The sequence below is a fragment of the Pelodiscus sinensis genome, chromosome 1 (genome assembly GCF_049634645.1).
Source record: "Pelodiscus sinensis isolate JC-2024 chromosome 1, ASM4963464v1, whole genome shotgun sequence".
Classification (NCBI taxonomy): domain Eukaryota; kingdom Metazoa; phylum Chordata; order Testudines; family Trionychidae; genus Pelodiscus; species Pelodiscus sinensis.
The window spans coordinates 105,819,349-105,839,536 of record NC_134711.1 but is presented as its reverse complement, the minus strand read 5'-3'; the positions used below and the strand labels follow the sequence as shown (position 1 = coordinate 105,839,536).

Below are 20,188 nucleotides of genomic sequence, written 5' to 3'. Positions count from 1 at the left end.
TTATATTGGCATATTATGTAATATAAGGAAAAAATAAACATCTTTCCAGGTCTCGCTGTAGTTTGAAAAAACAAGCAGTTGGATTGCTGCTAGTATGTTAAACAATTGCATTTTGATCAATACTCTGTAGACTTAAAGATCTACTATTCTTGAATTTTTTAAAATATGATATGAAGAAAAAAGAGCTAACATCACGAAAATAATTCTGGTAGGTTAATATTAGCTGTTTGGAGTCTCTAGGCACTATTGTAATACAATCAGTATCAGAGCCCCATTGTGATAGTAGCTACTGTGCACATATAATAAGAGATAGTCCTTGCCAAGAAAGCTTGCAATCTAAATAAGCAAAGCAGACAAAATGTGCAAAATGAAATCAAAGTGATTAAAATGAAGTTTGGCAAAGGTGGTATTACTTCTCTGATTCCCTTCCCCCCATTTTCAAATAATATGATGTATTTAGTATGGAGTGAGTTAAAGAAGAAAGATAGTTATTTACTGTAATTGCTAGCAAAGACAAAGGAAGAGATGAGGAAGAAGAAGGATGTAAGGAGGTGGAGGCACAATCTTCCTCAAGGATCTTGAGTAGCTGCAAACCTCACTATTCCAAGGGCAAGGCATACTTTTTTGATCTTGTCTTTGCTAATACAAACACATAGCATAGTGTGCATGTGATATATGTAACTTCAAATATTCCATACTCTTCACGGAAGGAAGGAAACTACTTGTGATAGACCACGGTGGGGCTGAGGGAGGGAGAAGGAAAGCAGAATCTTGAAGGTGGGCATTCAAGTTCTGCCCAGAAAATAAGCTCTGTCCACAAAAATTACCAAAACAAGATCCTGCTCAGAACAGATTATGCGTGTATTCAGAATACCACTTGGATCCACTGGATTCCTTCAACTTGGTTCCCCCTAATAGAGTTCTAGTATGCACATGGATTCTGCTAGGTTTTTGAGTCTGGTTCCTTTGTGAGTGGGGGAGAAAATGTAACAGTGGTATCTCTTAAATGCCGTATACTTAAACACGTGAGATCCTTCATATTCTTGGCAGATGGGGACGAGAGGGAAAGCAATCTTTTTGTGAATGATTGCCTCTTCTTCCTCAGACTTGTATACACTAGGGAAAATGACAGTTATTGTGTTCCAGTGCTCTGCAATTTGCATTTGAAAATGTATGTAGTGGAAGTATATATATGGTTTCAGCACTATTACAGAAAATGTGTTAGATGTGGTGCAGCAAATAATAATTAATATGTTTATTTGACTTTTCTTATGCCCTAAAGCTCCTGGGGGCAAGGGTCTAATATAATATTTTTTAAATGAAATTAGTATGGCCAGATGCTAACCAGAGGAAGGTTTTCAGGAAAGAAAAATAAAAACTCAGATCCCCTTTCAGTGCACAACACAACGTACAGATAGCACACCCTGACATCAAATATGAGGAAAAGAGCTCATGGCCTACATAGGATGCACAGGTTCATTGACAGGAGGGATAGGTCCATCAAGGGCTATTAGCCAAGATAGTCAAGGACACAACCCCATGCTCTGAGTGTCCCCAAATCTCTGACGGCTAGAACCTGGGACTGGAAGGCAATGGATGGATCAGTAAAATACCTCATTCTGCTGACTCTCTCTCTCTCAAGCAGTTGGTACTGGTCACTGTTGGAAGACAGGATTTTGGCTAGATGGATCATTAGTCTGACCCAGCATGGCCATTCTTATGTTCTCAGGGTTGCCACAGATGCATTCTGGCATTTATGCATAATATTCTCCTTACGTGATTTCTGACAGCATGAGAAGGATTCAGATTCCAATCATACAGATATTTAGTAGCATGGCCCTGCCCCCTCACCTTTCCATGGGCTGGTTGTCTTCTCGTGCCCTACCAAGGCCAGCTGCTGTGTGGTAATATATAAATGTGTCTGTCTACATACATATCTAGCTTACATAAGAATGACCATACTGACTCAGATCAATGGTCCAGCTACTCCAGTACCCTAACTTCCAACAGGGACTGGTGCCATATGCTTCAGAAGGAATGAATAGAACTGGGCAATTATGGAGTGATCCGTTCCCTGTCAACCAGTCTCTGCTTCTGACAGTCAGAGGATTAGGAACACCCAGAGCACAGGGCTGCAAGTTATACTCTTGACTTGCCAGAGTTCCTCAACTTTTGTTTCCCTCAGTAGGATTTCGCTTCTACTGTATAAAAGATGTGGATTTTTTTTTGTCTCTACCTTTCATCACCACAGTATCTGTGTCCCGTTGATAGACAGGCACTTTATTGCTTTGGCCGTTAATAGTGAGCCACTGAATACACCTTTTATTTTGTAAGATAGACCGTATCAGCAGAGCTCCTAACTCAGTTATATTAACAGGTGTATTGACTGAATCACAATTAACAGTTTCATTATTTTCAATCGAACCTCTTGCTGGGAAAAAAAAAACCCCATCCAGCAAGTTGCTGACTCCTGCTGTTTCAGAACTTGCAGCCTTTTGAAGAGACAGCTGGATTAATCTATTATTGAATATATTTAGAATGCTTTAATGCTGGTCTCAGAATACTTCTGAGGTAAGCCATGCTTACAGAGTACAAAGGTATGAACAGAGTTTTGCCATGATGTTCTCAAGGCTTCTTTCAATTCTGATGCCAGTAAAATGTTCTGTGTGTTCTGAGAAGGCTATAAATAAAAACAGTATAGCAGTGAATTTAATTCAGTATGACGTTTCTGTTATCAAGAAGGTAAAGGAGAGTGCTGTTTACAAGAGGAACAACTGTCTGGTGCACTCTGGGTTTGGGGGATTAGGCTGGGAATGGAGCTATGCGTACAGCAGGAATTAAATTTTGGGGAGAGTCTCCGCTGGAGGAATAGATGTGTCCACAACCTTTGTCAGTTCTGATATGGGAAAGCTATCATCTTCTAGAAAGAATTTTTTTTTTTTAGTTAAGAAGTATGTGTGAGAGCTTTAGTTACTATTAAGGTTGGATCTCCCTGGTCCGGCATCCTCAGGACCGGATTGGTCCCGAACGAGGGAGTTTGCCAAACACAAGGGAGGTCATTTTCCAACCCTTTGCTGATGGTCTTTGCACTCTCCCAGGATCCATCAGTAGACCTGGTTAGGTTCCCCCTTGGCCTCTGTGCTCTCTTCGCTGCTAGCCCAGCTGCCTGTCCGGCTCCCTTCCTGGCCATTGGCTGGACTCTGCCTCGGGCCTCCAGAGTCCCAGCTGCCAGGCTACCAGCCGCTGTCCCTGGCTGGGTACTGCAATCGGTCCATCCCAACCAACAGGCTTTACTACCCAGCTGGGCACCACTGTTGGTTCGGCCCGACCACTGGGTTCCAGGCTCCTAGCTCTCTGCTCCCTGGGCTGACTCCTTTGCCAGCCCCGGTGCTGGGCACCCAGCTCCTCTCCAGGCTGCACCCCCCTTCTCTGGTCTTGTTCCTGGCTGCCACGAGGGCTCTCTGGTCCGGGGACTCTCTGCCCAAGCAACTTCTGTGATCCAGACCAAAGAGGTTCAACCTGTAGTAGCTCTTGGTATCTGTTACTTCCTTTGGATTTTGAGATACTCTGTGGTTTTGAGCAGGATCTCCATTATTGTGGCTAATAGTAATATTAAACCTTATCAAGCTAAATTATGCTGCCGATCTCTACTGGTCCTGCTGAAGCACTAAACTAGAGCTGCACTTAGCAACCATTTCTCTCATTAACTACTGGGAAATGCTGTGCCAGAATGGGGATGAGTCAAGCTGGCAACTGTCAAATTTTCTTCCATAATTTGATCTGAGGAAGTGGATCTGGCCCACAAAAGCTCATCACCTAATAAACCATCTTGTTAGTCTTTAAAGTGCTACATAGTCCTGTCTTCTGTTTCAGCTCGACCAGACTAACACGGCTACATCTCTATTACTGTCAAATATCTGTTCCTGTAGAAATTCCTCTTCTTCCCTAAATAATACCACTTTTTTAAGAGAGGAATAGGGGGTAGAAAAGCAGGAAGTGAAGCAGGGAAGAAAAGGCTAAAAGGAAGCAAGTAATGAAATGGCAATGCTCTCTGACTTGTTTTTTAAGGGTACGTCTAGACTACATGCCTCCGTAGTAGTCTAGACAGATCGGCAGAGGGAAATGAAGCCGCGATTAAAATAATCGCGGCTTCATTTAAATTTAAATGGCTGCCCCGCTCTGCCGATCAGCTGTTTGTCGGCAGATCGGGGCAGTCTGGACGCGCCGCGTCGACAAAGAAGCCTTTCTTGATCGGCACAGGTATGCCTCGTGAAACCAGGTTTACCTGTGCCGATCAAGAAAGGCTTCTTTGTCGACGCGGCGCGTCCAGACTGCCCCGATCTGCCGACAAACAGCTGATCGGCAGAGCGGGGCAGCCATTTAAATTTAAATGAAGCCGCGATTATTTTAATCGCGGCTTCATTTCCCTCTGCCGATCTGTCTAATCTACATGTCTCCGTCGATGGAGGCATGTAGTCTAGACACACCCTAAGAGTTTAGAAGTGGCATCCCTATTTGCTATACAGGAAAAGAGATTTTCATTGCTTATTATTGGCCTTGTCTGCTTTCTTGTGAATTACAAGGAGTCTTCATATCTTGTCCTTGAACCCATGGGTGCCTAAAGTTGGGACACATCATAAGGTATATGATAATGGATGAAAATGTTGATATTTCAAGCAAATCAAGTGTGGCCCTCGTTTCCTACGAAGCTGCTAATACAACGTTTAGATAGTCGTATCTGGGAAGCCCCAGATGTGGGTCCATTCCCCATAGCAATGAAGAGTTGCTCCCTAGAGTCAGTAGATTTTTTTTTTAAGGACTTCCGTGAATTTTGCTTTGTGTTACTTTACTCTTGCAGGCATTTGGACAATCATTCTCAATCCACCGCAAAGTGGCTGAAGATGGAGAAACACGCGAAGAGACTCTCCTGCAGGAGTCTGCATCAAAAGAAGCTTATTACCTGGGGAAGATCTTGGAGATGCAAAATGAGCTGAAACAGAGCAGAGCAATGGTCACCAAGGTCCAGGCAGAGAATGAGAGGCTCACAGCTATTGTCCATGACCTGAAAGAGGTAAATTGATTGCGTGTGAGGGAAGCGGGCTGAGCTGGGGAGGGGTGGAAGGAAGGGAGGGAGGGCAAGGAGAGAAGGGGAGACTAAGAATCTTGGTTTTCTTTGAATTTGTTGAACGGTATGAAAATAGCATTGTATCTATACATCCAGGAGCATCATGCTGTAATCAATCCTAAGTATACCACAGCCGAATGGGAGGTGGCTTTTAAAAAGAAAAAAGACATGGTTTGAAAAGCTGCCAGTGGAGTAAAACCTGGTCTGCAATTTATAATTTTAAAAACACAGCAGGGTTTTCTTCTCTTACTCTTTAAGACCTGCAGAAAGATTCACTTCTCATAAATACCAGTTGTTTGCACTCTGTTCTTTTCAGATGATTTTCCTCTCTTCCTCTCACTTTCTACATCGTTACTCAGGTGCTTTCAGTTGAATATACTTAGCCAGAACTTCAATCATTTTGCTCTTTGCTGTAGTAAACAGAGTTCATGAACTTGTTCCTGTTTTGAAAGTTGGTACTGGGGAGGAAACAAACTGTCTAGCTAAGGATTCATACTCCAATGAATACATGTCTCTAGATGTCCCAATCTTGCCCTTTTCTTAATAGAATAGCTATGATGAATGCACCCTTGCCCTACAGTGCAACCTAGAACTGGAGTACCACTGAACTCTGTCTCACCATCCTGGGTTCCCTCTCATATTGTGCTGCTGTGACAAGCTGTATACTGTCCCCAGTCCTACACTCACACAAACTTTTGCACAGGCAGGGATTCACCCAGCCGCAGTAACATGAAGGCGTTTCCCCTAGCTCCACAGTTTAGGACCCCAGAGCTGTACCATCTTGCCCTGTCAAAAGTCTCACCAGTACGTTGATTTCATCCACCTCCTCCCTCATTGTGGAGAGGCCAATGCACCTGTTTTAGTTGCTGAGCAGATTCTCCACATACTTTTAGCAAAACACAGTTTTAGTTTAAAAAAAAAAGGAATTTAAATATAAAAGGATATTTGTAAGTGTTAAGTGGGGAGCATAAAGATCAAAGCAGATTATCTCAGAAAATAAACAAAAACAGTCTAAGCCAGTGTTTCTTAAACTGTGTTCTGTGGTACACCAGTGTGCTGTGAGGCAGTCAGAGGTGTGCCGCGGAGAACACCAGAATTCAAAAAGGTCAGGAATAGGCGACCTTTTTTCTTTCTTTTTTTTTTTGGTCAACAAAAAAATCATTGGTGTTTCTCATAAAAAAAAAATTGTCTGGTGTTCCTTGGTCTTAAAAAGTTTAAGAAACATTAGTCTAACCGATATAAATTAGACAGGATTTGAATTGAGCTGCATCTCACGCCATTAGTACAAACTAAGGATGTTAAATAACAGTTAATTTACCAGTCGAGTAGTCGATGGAATTTCCATTGACTACTTTACTAGTCGGTAGGCACTTCCGCATTCCTCTTTTGAAATGTACAAGAGCCCCCACTGCAGCTCCTGTACATTTCAAAGGAGGAATACAGAACTCAGCATGCAGCCTGGGGCCAGCAGGAAGTCCCGCTGACTCCGAGCTGGGCGTGAGCGTGCCAGCTTTGAAATGTACAAGAGTCCCCAGTGGGGGCTCTTGTGCATTTCAAAGCAGAAGCACCTTCATGCAGCCCAGGGTCAGTAGGGGACTCCCCAGCTGACTGTGGGTTCCACATGGCATTTCCCCAGAATCCGGGGTCAGCTGGAGAAGTCCCCAGCTGATCCTGGGTTCCACAGAAATGCTGCACAGAGTCTGGGATCAGCTGGAGTCCCGAGCTGATCCTGGGCTCCATGCAGCACTGCTGCTTTGAAATGCTGCGTTTAAAAGGGGCAGTGCCCCACATCTGAGCCCGGGACCAACTGTGCAGCGCTGCCCCTTTGAACACCGCCTCAGCATTTCAAAGCGGCAGTGCCACACACCTGATCCCAGGATCAGCTGTGTGGCGCTGTCGCTTAGAAGTACCCCTTTCCCCTCCCTCTTTTCTGCCTCTATCTGATAGAGGCAGCAAGGGGGGGAGGGAAATGGACTAGTCGACTAACTGTCCAATAAGCATTTGCTTATCGAATAGTCGAATAGTCCTTAACATCCTTAACTTAAACCTCCCTTGCAGCAATTGTTTCTTGTCCTATAATCAGCGGTTAAGAACAATTTTTTTTACCTCCTTCTTGTAACTACCTTTTATGTGCCCATACACAGCAAAACTTCATATGCAATGAAAGCATACACAACTTAACCGGATATTAATTATTTTAATGTTAAACAGACTGAGACTTTTAAAATGATACCTCATAAGGCATATTTTGTACAATACATATTATTAAATCAGAGTGTTACAATAACAACACATTGAATGGAGTGCAATAATTGCAGGTAACCACACACCTCATGTCCTTGTAGGCCTTTGCCAGGAGGAATGCAGATCTCTCACATCAATCTCATATCCAGAGGTATCCTGTTGCTTACATAGCTTATTGCTCCTCTCTTTCCACGCTTATAAATCTCATTGAAATTTATGTCATAGGTCCTAAGAGACAGGGAGTGAATCACGAAGGTGCTTGTGACGGCCCTAACCGGCTGTCCCACTCGCCTCCCTCCTTGGAGGTTATCATCGTTCGGACCCCACTTGGAGGCAGCCTCCTATCTCTTGCGGTCGCTTGGCCAACCCCCACAACGGCAGACCCACCTTCAGTGTTGCTGACAGATTACCGTGCTCCCCGCGGCAATGGGGGAGGGAAAAGGGGGTCCCGAGCCCGTCCTCACTCACGGGCCCCAGCCCAGGGCCCTAAGGACTCAGATTTGCTAGGATCCAGTGTGGCTGATGGGGCGTCCCACCGTAACTAGTCAGCCCACCAACCCTTCTGGGTTCTGCCCTGGGCTACTTCCTTTCCCCTGCGGCTCCCCTCTGCTCTAGGGCTCACCTTCCCTTTGGCTGACAGGATGCCAACAAGGGGGGGGCGGTTGACTGGAGTCTCCGGCCCCTTAGCGCCAGTTCCCCCGAGTTGTCCCAGGCCTCGCTCCCCGTGCGCCACAGCCCTGGCTGTCCTCTCCGTGCTCTCCCCCCCCCCCCACTGGGTATGGCGGCAGCGCTTTTAAACGCCATGCCATTTCTGCCCCTCCCAACATCAAGGGGTGGGGCTGTTGCATGCCCACGCCAGCTCCCCTACCCTTGCAGGTTGCTATGGCGTCCGCGGTTCCCTGCGCTGCAACCCCTCCGCTCCGCCCTGGCTTATGGGGGGGGGGGGAATGTCTCCGCGCCTTCCCCTCTCCCGTCTCCGTGCCCTGGCGGCGCCGCCCGTGGGCTGTTTGGCCCGGTTAGCCACCAAGCAGCGTGGGAGCAAATGGCGCACTGCCGGGGCTCATCCCTCCTGGTGCCAAACAAAGCCTGCTCAGCGGGGACTGCAGTGCGGGGCGAGGGCGCCCCGTCACAGTGCTGTTCTGCTTTAAGTTACTGTAGATTTTGTCCCCTGTGTTCCTCTACTAACTCTAACTGGAGTAGGCAGAATCAAACTCTAAAATCATAGAGATGGGCAGGAGAAATGCCTACCACATTTTTGGGAGCTAGAAAACAACAAGGAACTGTTGAGCAGGGTTGCCAATGGGAAGGACAAAGGAGGTAGTTGCCCCAGTGCCCAGAAATTTTAAAGGGCCTGGGGTTCTGGGCTGATGCTACTGCGACAACAGACGCTCGAGCCCTGGGCGCTTCCAGGGGGCCTAGACCCAAGCCACCCCTCACGTTGCACAGGGGCCAGTGATGCTTGTTATGAGCCCTGCTGATAAGTGCTACTATAGTCATGACTGACTGCTGCTGCCTGACTACTCGGTTTTCAGAAAGCTATTTATCATGTACTTGCCCATTCTGTGCCTGAAGCCCATCAGGGCTCATGGAGAGGGTCTTTCCCCTCTGGGTCAGTGGGCGGCCACTCTACCTCAGTTCACTGAGTCCCTGTAGTTCTTGCTGTCGGTCCTGTGGTCAGACCAAGGCAATAGTGAATAGGTCAATTGCCCACTTCAAAGCTGGCAATTCTAGTCCTGGGCTCAGGCTGACACTCAGGCCAAGCCAACGAGCCAGGCTCCATAGGCCCCCGGCCCGGGCTAAGGATGGAACAGCAAACACACAGTATAGAGTGGCCCAGACCCTGGTTCAGGGTGGGGCAGCAAACACTCAGATAATAGTTCAACATGGGACAGATCAGCCATTGGGTCTCCTTGTTCCGGCAGAGATCTGGCAAGCACAGGTGGCAGAGTGGAGAAATTGCCACCTAGGGGTTGGGTGGCAGGGGGGGATGCAGGCCCACCCACTCCACTACATCCCAGCCCAGGGCCCTAACAGCAGCAGATCAGCCTGCTGCTGGCTCAGTGGAGATCCTCACTGCAACACACTGACATGAGCCCTGGTTCGGCCAGACTAACACTGGCTGTCCCTGGGCTACTTTCCGTCTCTCCCTGTGTACGTACTGGTCCCATAGCAGGCTCTCTTGGGGCATTAGGGGTCGACAGCTGTGGCAGAGGTGGACGTTTCTCCCAGTCAAAGTCTGCCTATGGTCCTGGTGGTCCAGGTCAGTCCTCAGCCTCCCAGCACGAGTACATAGGGCAGGCATCTGGTTCCTCTGGCAGCTGGGGATTGACTGAGCTCTAGGGCTGGCATTTTATACTTTCAGCCCTAGCTTCTGGGCAGGTGATTGGCTGGCCTTAGGCTCTGCCCAAGCAAGCTCAAGGGGAGGGGCTCTTCCCCGTCCTGGTCAGCGGGCGGCCACTCCACCTCACTATAGTGTCATACTCAGCCAGTTTGCAGTATTGCTGTAGCCATGTTGGTCTCAGCATATGAAAGGGGCAAGATGGGTGAAGTAATATCTTTTATTAAGCCAACTTCAGTTGGTGGAAGAGACAAGGGTTTGAGCTAGACAGAGCTCTTCTTCAGATCTGGGAAAGGTAATAACTTTTCACAAAACAATCACTCCGTATCTGACCTCTCAGGCCTCATCCTGAGAGGAAACCTGCACTGCAACTAGTTTGGAATAGCCTCCAATTGGGGCCAGAAGACATTGGTTTGGGAGGGCGCAGGATGTGCTTCCCACAACAATTAAGAATGGAAAGAAGTGCCTGGGTGTCTCTGCCCGGCTAGTTCCTATTGAAATGATCACATCAATGTTGCTGAGAGGTCAGAGTATTATTAATGATGTGTTGTGAGGTCTAGAACCTCAGAAAGGCATCCTTCAATTGTTACTTAAAAGGAATCCAGCGTTTTGCCCTCCCCACTCCAGGCGTTTGATGTGTGACATTCACAATCTGTAGTCATAGAGTGCAAAGCCCAGAAGGGGACTGCCAGATCACCTCGTCTGACCTGTATATCACAGGCCACCGACATCACCCACACCCTAACCCAACAACTGAAATTGTTTGGAGTCTCTTAAAATCTTTCATCTGAACCAGAGACCTCATTCCATTTTCATTAACTAGGTTTATGTTCACAAGGAACATTTTTTCAGTAATCAGTGACAAAGTTCAAATTTGTTATGTGAATGGTTGATGGCCTATGTGTCTATAGAAATCAATAGAGTTAATAGCTTATTTAACCTGATGTAGCTACATATGAACTGCCAGCCTTTACTGTAAAAGTGAAAATAAAACCTAAAGCATCATAATGGAGCTTTTTACAATATAATCTTTAGCTTCTGACACTTGTGCTATGAATTTTACTATATTTAAAAGCAGGGAGGTTTTCAAAGGCACCAATGGGAGTAAAGTGCCCAATTTTGCCATTTGTGTCATTGAAAATCTTCCCCTAGAATATAAGGGTGCTCAGTGCTTTATAGTCCTTCAAGAAGATGAGTCCTCTGATCTAAGGAGCCTATACCCCTACTTCAGTGTCAGGGGAGCCACCAGCCTGCGTGGGCCCCTGGGCAAGGTGGTGGGGTGGAAGGGGGGGAAGTTCCATGTTCCCAGAAGGGGGTGGGTTATTGGCCAGAAGTGGCAAAGCCAGGGCAGCCAGCCTTCTACGCCACCCAGAGTGTGGTGTATCCCTCGCAGTCCTTAGACTGGGAAGTGTGCAGCATGGCACTCCAGCAGCGATTTAAAGGGCCCAGGGCTCTGGCTGCTGCCACAGAAGCAGCCAGGAGCCCCGGGCTCCTTTGAATCATCAGGCTGTGGGACAGTAGAACCGTTTGTCTCCCACACCCCTCCCCCTTGTCAATCCTCTCCTTCCCTCCCTCCCCCCCCCCCCCGCCCCGTTAGTGGGGCTGTACAGGCTTATTCCATGTAAGCAATATGTAACGAGACTCAAAAGCCAGAGCAGACAGCTCTTGCAAAGGGACTAGCTGTGGAAGGACTCTCAATGTAAATCTGATCCAAGCCCAGCTGGCAGCATGGGAAACAAATGGCATGAAGTTAAAAGTGGGAAACGGGGGCAGTTATGAGACCAAGTTGGGCATAACCAAGATCTTGAGCTCGGACACAGTAGGCAATGAGAGTAAAGGTACAGGTAGAGTTGGAGCTGTGCAAAGCTTAGTCTCCAAACAGGTTTGCTGATACGTTTTAAGGGCTCCCACTCATTCCTTCTTGTCTTCCACCTGTGGGACAGGATCTGTGATATGGAAGATCGGTGTCCTAAGGAACCTCAGCAGCCGCTTTTGGGACTGCAGTAGAGTATAGCCAGCACAGACCATGGTTGCCTGCAATCCAGTAGATAGAATAAATGAACAGTAAAGCTTCTGTGAGGGGAATGTTAAGGTGCTTAACCATCAGGCTTCATCTACACTGCAGGGTTTTTGCTCAAGAAGCCTTTTGCGGAAGAGCTCTTTGGCAGAACCGTCTTGCGCAAAAGCACATCCAGACCTCAAAGCGCATCACAAAAGTGATGTGCTTTTGAGCAAGAGAGTGACCATATTGCATGGATGCTCTTGTGCAAGAAAGCTCTGATGGCCATCAGAGCACCTATGCTTTTGCCGATAGGGGTTTCAGGCATAACATGTCAGCCCACGGGCGCTAAAAGCGCTCTGCCCCGGGCTGTTTCCTAGCCTCGCCTGGCTTGAGGGCCTCCCATACCGGAACCCAGGGTCTTACTGCTCCGGCGTGGGTCCTGGACTCCCCTTCCTGGCTCTCTGGAGTCTGGTGCTCCCACCTCCAGCGCGGAGAGAGGAATCACTTCCCCACAGTCTTCTACTTCCTTCCGCCTTCTCAGCATCTTTTAAAATGCCTGCTGGAGGCCGTGCCGTCCTTCCTCTCCCCTCTCACAACATCCTGACGCACGGAGCATTGGGTCTCGGGGTGAGGTTACGTCCTGGTGTGCCAGGGCCGGGGGGGAGGGCAGTAGCCTGCCCCAGGCCACCGGCAGGCACTACCTCCCGGCGCTGACTGGTCCTGCTCTGTACGGGCCTCAGCAGGGGTGATGTTCCAGCCGCGTGTCTGCCGGGCAGGGCCTCCCCACCTTCCCACCAGAGCTGGAGCTGGCACCCTGCCGGTTTCAGTACAGGCCTCGGCTAGCCCGTCACAAGGATCCATTGGATTGACAGGCAATTATCAATCCAGCAAGGGTCAGTTTATTGCATGTAATAAAGATGTGATAAATCCACCGCCAAGCACTTTCCCATCAACTCCGGTACCCCAGCAGAATGTAAAAACGTAGGCAGAGTCGACAGGAGAGTGCCTGCCATCTACTTACTGCAGTGAAGACGCCTGTCAACTTCAGCTACATTATTCACATAGGTGAAATTGTGTAACTTACATCAATGGCCCATGGTAGTGTTATGCCCACACAAAGCACATGAGATCTTTTATAGGGGAGAAGGCAGTACGCCACATTTATTGAAAATACAATAATTAGCATATGCTTTTCTAGTGGCCAGCCAGATTGATCACAGAGGGGAGCCACGCTTTGTCAGTCGCGATCCGATGCTCCCGGAGTTGGAGGCAAGACAAACCCAACATCCCATGGCAAAGCACCCTGTTCTTATAGTCCTTTTTTCTCTGTTGAAGTCTATGGATTTTGCTGTGTCAGTTTGTGACTGGTTGCTCCTTAATTGATGTTATCTTTTGATGTTAACATTCCATAACACCTCCAAGAGGGTTATCCTGTGCTGGATTGAGTTAATCAATTGTATTTAGGGGTGCCAGCTCCACCTTATGGTCGTCAGTCTGCCCTTCCTTAATCATGAATGCACGTTGATGGTTCTCTGGCATTGATAAGTCTTGTTAAATGTCTTCACCCCTCCTCTCTTGACTGTCTGGTTTTAACAACAGCCTTCACACTTTATCTTTTTCTGATGCATCCATTCTTCATTCACACAAACAGTCTTTTACAGAGACCTTCAAAGGTATACAAACAGCAGTGTTTTATATTGAGCAATAAAAAAGCATTGTAAATTAAACCTTACTAAATCTTGTAATCAAAACAGTTCATATTGTGGCCCGGGCCTTCAACATTCCTCTAATCTTATTAACAAAGACACAATACAAGATCCCGTCTCTTACTAAATCTTAAAACAAAGAAATGTATATTTAACGAAAGGGCCTAATGGTCTGTCCCTGCCTTAACATCAGTACAGACACTGGCAGTATGTCAGATGCGTTTCTACCAATGCCCCAGAGGGTCACAAAAAAGGGTGCCTGGCAGGATGAAATTAAGTCATACATTACTACATTATTAAACCTGAAATATAAATATAAAATGTACTACTCCTACAGTAGTGTAGACCAGGCTTGATTGACACCCTGGAGGCTACTTTCTTGAATAAATCCTCGATTTTTAGCTTGCTTGTCTTCTGCCTCTTCTGTAAAAGTAGCATGCTACATATGCAATTGCATAATATGCTGGGCAGTATTCTAGATCCAGTTGCTAAATTGAAGATGTATATTGAGAGATATTAAAAATGTGAGTTAATTGAGCTTTCTGATTAATTGAGGGCTGGATAACAGAGCTTTTACTGTAATGCCAAAAAGATATGGTGCATGAAACATTGGACTATTTCTGTTTCAAACCCATGCTAGCTTGCATGGCTTTAGCAATTGAAATTGTTGAGCTGCGAATTCTTTCCAAGTATGACTAGCAACTACAAGGACCTTAATCACTATGATAATTCATTTGTTCTGGGCCATTTAATGATGGAGCAATTTAACTGTGCATGAAATGGTCTTTTTGCTTCCAAAACTTGGAGGGAAATTGAACTTGAGCAACTTTTGTATCCAAACTGATTTTCTTTCCAGAGACGTGGGAATGTTTGTATTTTTAAACTAAGAAAAGGACTATTTAAAAATGAATATGGAGCATTTTCATTTAGAAATGGTCCTTTATTCAGTTAAAAAAGCCACAGCAATTCACGATTCTCACCCGCCCATCCCCCAAAATGAAATATATTTGAAATTTTTTTTAAAAGATGTGAAATCTTCCAACGTTGAGTTCAAATGTTTAGGTTTTTTGCAGTTAAAACACAAATCATTTACAAATTCTTATCGTATTACGTTGATTCACGATTTTTGTTGCGTCTCTTATACTAGCTAGTGACCATACATTGCAATTGCTCAGTCTGCTGAAGAATAACTTCATTCTTGCCATGAAATGTTAAATGGAAGGCTGCAGAGTAATTGTATTATCTCATTACCAGTGTAGCTTATAAGAATGAATCCATTTCTAGAGAGGTAGGAAGGAAATAAATGAGATGTGGTTAGCGTTGCTTTCTAAACTGGCACTTGACGATGTCCTGTTGATAACTTGAAAAGAAGCATAGGAGCTGGGTGTCAGTGGCCCGCACAGACTGCTCTGAGACTTGACAACTACCAAAGGAGAAAAGAATAGTTGAGGCACAAGTGACAGTTCAACTCACATGGATCTTTTCACTATGCCAAAGCACTCTTGTCACAATGTGTGACACGAAAACAAAAGTAGTACAAGTGGGGATCTCAGGCATGAGACACAGCATAAAATTGGCATCAGTGGGTTGTTTATTCCTAACTCGGTATATAAATGAAAAACTTCCTAATGATAAGAATAGTAGGACAGTGGAGAAGATGCCTAGGGAAGCTGTGGAGGTTTTTCAAAGGGAGACTGGAATAGCCACCTGCCTTGGATGGTTTAGACACAACAATCCTGCATCCTAGCAGGGGGTTAGACTAGATGACCTTTATGTATGGTTCTATGATGATGCCACTGTTTTGCATGTTGAAATTGAATAACAATTCCAGATTGATAATCGTCCATTAAATTCCATTTGAGAGTTTTATTTAATAATCTGAGATTAGCACAGCACTACATGGAATACAGAAAGAATAGATACATTACCACTTTGGGTGCAAAGTAAAGAGCTGGCTTCTGCTCATCTCTTTCTGTGAAACTGGTGGGGTGTCAATAGATTCCACTTCCTACCTAACTCCCCAAACCTCTGTCTCTTTATAGGGCATGAGATACAAAAAACGCTTTTGGGAGGGGAAATACTGCTCTACGATTAATTGGACCATGTGATATGCTTTAGCATTTTCATTTTGCCTTTTGGAATTTCTTTCATGGTATCTTCAGGTTACATGATTGATAAACTACAGGGAATTCTAATCCAGTCATTATTTCTGACTGCTGGGGTAAATAGCATTTCCCACTGAGTTAAAAATATCTTTTTATGGATCCCCATTTCATCATTTCAGAAAACATCTGCAATAACAATTGTTCCCTATGAACCACTCAATCTTGCTTGTATTCCAGTAGACACTTTTTAGTACTTTGAGGAGGTCTCTTTCTTGCACATCTTGCTTTTTCCATAGATTTGGAGGCACCTGCCTAAGTACAGTCTAATAGTCATATGAAATTCCTAAATGTAGGTCATTCACAGGTTATAAACCAACAATCTGGCCTTACTATTCAAACACACTCTTTGATAATACCATAAAGATTTTGGGAGAATCACTAATATGCAAGTGAATTTAATATATACAAAGGAAAAGAGGGCTAAAAGGATTAATATTCACTAAAAGGTACTAACAAAATGTTTCTTGCTGGCTAACACAGGTATATGTGGGGGAAACAATTCATAAAGACTGTGGTGGAGAGTATGTATCTGCACACATTAAGGAATCCTTTAGGAATAAACAATTTGCCTTGTCATGAAGGAAATGTGTGAGCAGTTAATCCTGCAATAGTCTGGACAGTTAGGCCTTGATAAGTTAAGCAGGTGTTTAAAAATACACTATTTGTGCTATTGAGTAGAGATGTTAAAAAAGCGGGTAATTAGGTAAGCATGTAATCGTTCAAAATCTCGGTGGTTACCTGCAATGTGGGGCAGCAACCAGCTCCAACCTGCAGCCTCGCTGCCAGGTAGCTGGCTGCTGCCCCTTTTCTGCTGCCTCTGTATCAGAGGCAGCAGCATAGGGTAGTAGCCAGCTCTCCAGGAGTGGGTGGGAGCCTGTGTGTAGCTGTGAAAGTTAACCACTAAGCCCTGGTTTATCGGTTAATTGTTTACACAGTTATACTTGTACACCCCTAATTTGAGTACAAGGAAGAATGCACTCTGGGCTAAGAGGACACTGCAACTTTCCACGATTCAGGGATGGACAACATAAAAGGAGAGAAACTTGGTTCTTAGTCTGCTTTGGGTTCATGGGACTGTTGGCATAGTGTCCCATGGGTAATTGGGGGGGGGGTGTATGATAGAGAGAGAGACTCTATAGAAGACTATTTATTTCTGTATCGTGCATTGCTTTATGAACCCTAATATCGGATGGACATCATCAACCCAAATCAGAGGTCCAGATTAAGCTGGAGTCAAATGAGTTATACCAGGGTTGATTTTCAATTTAAACAAATAAATCAGCAGCCTAGAGTAGCTGATAATGTAGTGATTTTTAACTGGATCAATGATTTGAGAGCTTGATATTTTTCTATTTTCTAGCGTATCTGCTGGAAACTCTCTCATTGCTTCTGTTCCCTGGCAGTTCTAAATTTTCATGCCTTCCTCAATGACTCATTCGGCACTTGTACCTGAAACCAAGTGAGGTCATTAGTGCATTAATTTTAACATTTGTGCATACACAGTTCATAATGTTACTGTTCATAATCTGATCATACTTTCAAAGAAGACAGACCCTTCCGTAGGAGAAACATGAGAGGATGACAAGACACATCCTCTGATTAAATGTAAATGTACACATAGCTTTTTCAGAGCAATTTTCACGTCAGCCAACTGGTTGCTGTACTCAAAACAGGAACCCACCCATATTTGAACAAAAACATTGGCTGGTCTTGTTTCTTGTTAATGAATCTGGGACAGTGATTTAGGAGGAAAATTTCTTATCTAACACATAAGTGATACTGTTTTCCTTTGGCACCGTCAGGTAGTTAGCTCTTCCTGAGCTAAAAAGACTTGGACAGTGGGAAGGTGAAAGGAGGGTTAGCCAAGATGATAGAACATTGACAAGAGATAGGGCTGCCAGATGGTTTAACAAAAAATACTGAACACCCTTCCCTCCCCCCAAAAAAAACCCACCAGGAAAAAATTCTGTTGAGGGGGGGAAAAAGGGGGAGACCAAAGTTATTAAGCAAAAAAAAAAGGGGGGAGAGGGGGAAAGGCCAAGATATTAAGCAAAAGTTGCAACACTCCCTCCAGTTTGGGACTACACACTAACCCCCAATGCACCCACCCCTTCCCCTGAGCCAGGCCCTCCCCCCAGACTCTCCATCCCACCATCCCAATGCACTCACCTCCGCCTCAGACCCAGGCCCTCTGCAGCATCCCCCATCCCAAAGCCTCAGACTCAAGACCCCCTACTGCCCCCCATCCCAATGCATTCACCTTTGCCTCAGACTCAGGCCCCCCCCCCCCCCCAGTGTCCCCTATCCCAGTGCACTCCCTCCTTCCTCTGAGGCAGGCATCCCCAATGTTGGGAGCCCCCGCCCCAATCAAATCTCCACCCCGCAGAGCAAGGCACCGGAGGAACGGGACGGCTGGGTAAGGAAATCTGACTTTTAAAGTGGCTGCTTCTACCGCCTGGCTGGGCTGCCTTGGCTCACAGTGTGTAGAGGGAGGCGTCACATGGCCAGCTACCAGGTCTCTGCTGGTCACGTGGGCCAGAGCAGTGTGCCTCCACTCCCATCCTGGCCCAGCGCCCCCCTAGCGCAGTGCCCGGCAACTGCCCCCTCCTGCCCCCCTTTGCTACGACTCTGCAGCACTCCTCACTCTCCCCGCCCCGCCAGATGCAGCTGGGGAAAATTGTCCCCACTGGGCATCTGTCCCAGGGAAACAGGAAATACCGGACATTACACATGTCCAGTATTTCCTGGGTTTTTTTTACCGCATGGAGCCCTCAAATACCAGACTGTCCGGGTGACTACCGGACTCCTGGCAACCCTAACAAGAGGTCACTGCCTAATTCACAGCATGTATATTACTTTAATCTCCCATACTCAGTTTTTCTTAGCAGTAGGGGTCCTTTACAATTGTAAATGCCAAATGAAACAAGTGCACTTTTACGGGTGCTTTTTACTTTCTATACAGTGATGAATCAAAGCAAGAGGATTGAGCAGGATAAATCAGTGGACGTACCTACTGAAGCTACTGGGAAATGATTAGCCTCAGATAATTATTCTATCATTGTACCTATAGCCCCAACAGAGAGCAGTGCCCCTTGGTGCTGACCAGTGTGCAAACACAGAATGAGAGTCCGCTCCTGCCCCGAACAGCTTACAGTCTTGATAGACAAGGAAGAGGGTGGGAAGGGAAGTAGAGGCACCAACAGATGAAGTAACTTGGCCAGGGTCACCTAGAAGGTTAGTTCCAGAGTCAGGAACAGAGCCCTGATCTCCTGATTCTAGTCCAGTGCTCTGTTCACTGGACCATGCTGCCACTAAATCATAGAAGTCTTCGTATGTGATCCCTATTATTTTTATTATTCTGAATTTTTTTCTAATATGTAACAATTGTGTGACCAGTCCTTATTTATAGATGAGGGAGCCCCAGTGGGAAACATCTGGGCTGATTCAGTCTTACATAGTTATTATTGGCTAAAAATAACTTAGGCCAGAGTAAGGTTTTTCCAAAAGTGATGGACTATGCCAGTTTGTTGGCATTGTTCGTATCTGCTGTTAAATCCTGAGTGGCCAGTTTTTAAGATTCTTTGCAAAGGGATCTGAATGGTTCAGGAGCCGGGGCCGTGTTCGGTACTAACTCACAGCCAATAACTTCAAGATCTTGTATGGATGTAAATCAGAAATTTATGTCATGTGTCTCAAGGTCTGAGGCTTCAGTTTGAGCAACTGCCCTGAGTTTCCCCCACCCAGTCAGCAGGGTTCTGCACAATTACTGCAGGTCAGCAGCAGCAGCAAGGGATTGCCTATATTCCATCACTGATTAAATACCTTTGATAATTTAGTCACCTCTTAAGATTCAGTCTGAATACAGAGAAGTTTTCAATTTGTGCACAATACCTATCACTTTAGTTTCTACATAGAAAGGATTTTGGTTGATTATAGTAAACCATCATAGGGATTTAATATCTATGAACAAGTTATTGTGCTAACATTTGCTTCTCCAAAAGGAATAAAAAAAAACCACCCTTAACCTAAAAATCAGAAATGTCTGTTGAAAGGTCTTTCCACTTGAGTGGAGCAGCAGACAGGATGGAAGTCTCAGATCTATGTCATTGATAAGAATTTCTTAAGAAGAGTAAAAGGAAAAAGTGTGTTAGGACACAAGAACGCAGTGATCCGTGTTGCTAGATACCTAGCTATTGTGAGCGCTTGCCAAAACAACAGATTTAAAATAGCTTGACAGGCTGAAACTCCTGTCAGTCATTCAGTATTAAAAGGCATCTTGCTTGCATCAGAGGGTTCCTGTGTGTGTGTGTGTGTGTGTGTGTGTGAGAGAGAGAAAACAATAGCAGATTTCATAAAGTTGAAGTCAACATGCAAACAGTACAGTTACATGACACAGTGGAAAGACTGACATGGATCTGTCTACTGGGAATAGCAGGTAACATGGAGGCTCTGGCTTGCTTAACGTTTAGTTACTGACTTTCTCATGTTCACCAAGGAAGGGTAAACCCATGTCCAGATTCTCAGATGTGTTAGTTCTGTCAGCTGCTCTTGTTTCAGTCTCTCTAGGGTTTCTACCTTTCTTCTAAATGCCCCCTTCTATTTATTTAC

At 45.6% G+C, this 20,188-nt stretch overlaps 1 protein-coding gene across 9 annotated transcripts in view; it reads left to right on the top strand.

Moving 5' to 3' along the window:
- BICD1 (BICD cargo adaptor 1) overlaps positions 1-20,188 on the top strand; it is a 228,458-nt gene that overhangs the window by 103,715 nt on the left and 104,555 nt on the right. For all 9 annotated transcript variants that reach the window (XM_075940436.1, XM_075940444.1, XM_075940399.1 and 6 more), the window contains exon 2: positions 4,859-5,071. In XM_075940436.1, coding sequence (XP_075796551.1) covers positions 4,859-5,071 — 213 coding nt within the window. The remainder of the gene's footprint in view (positions 1-4,858; positions 5,072-20,188) is intronic.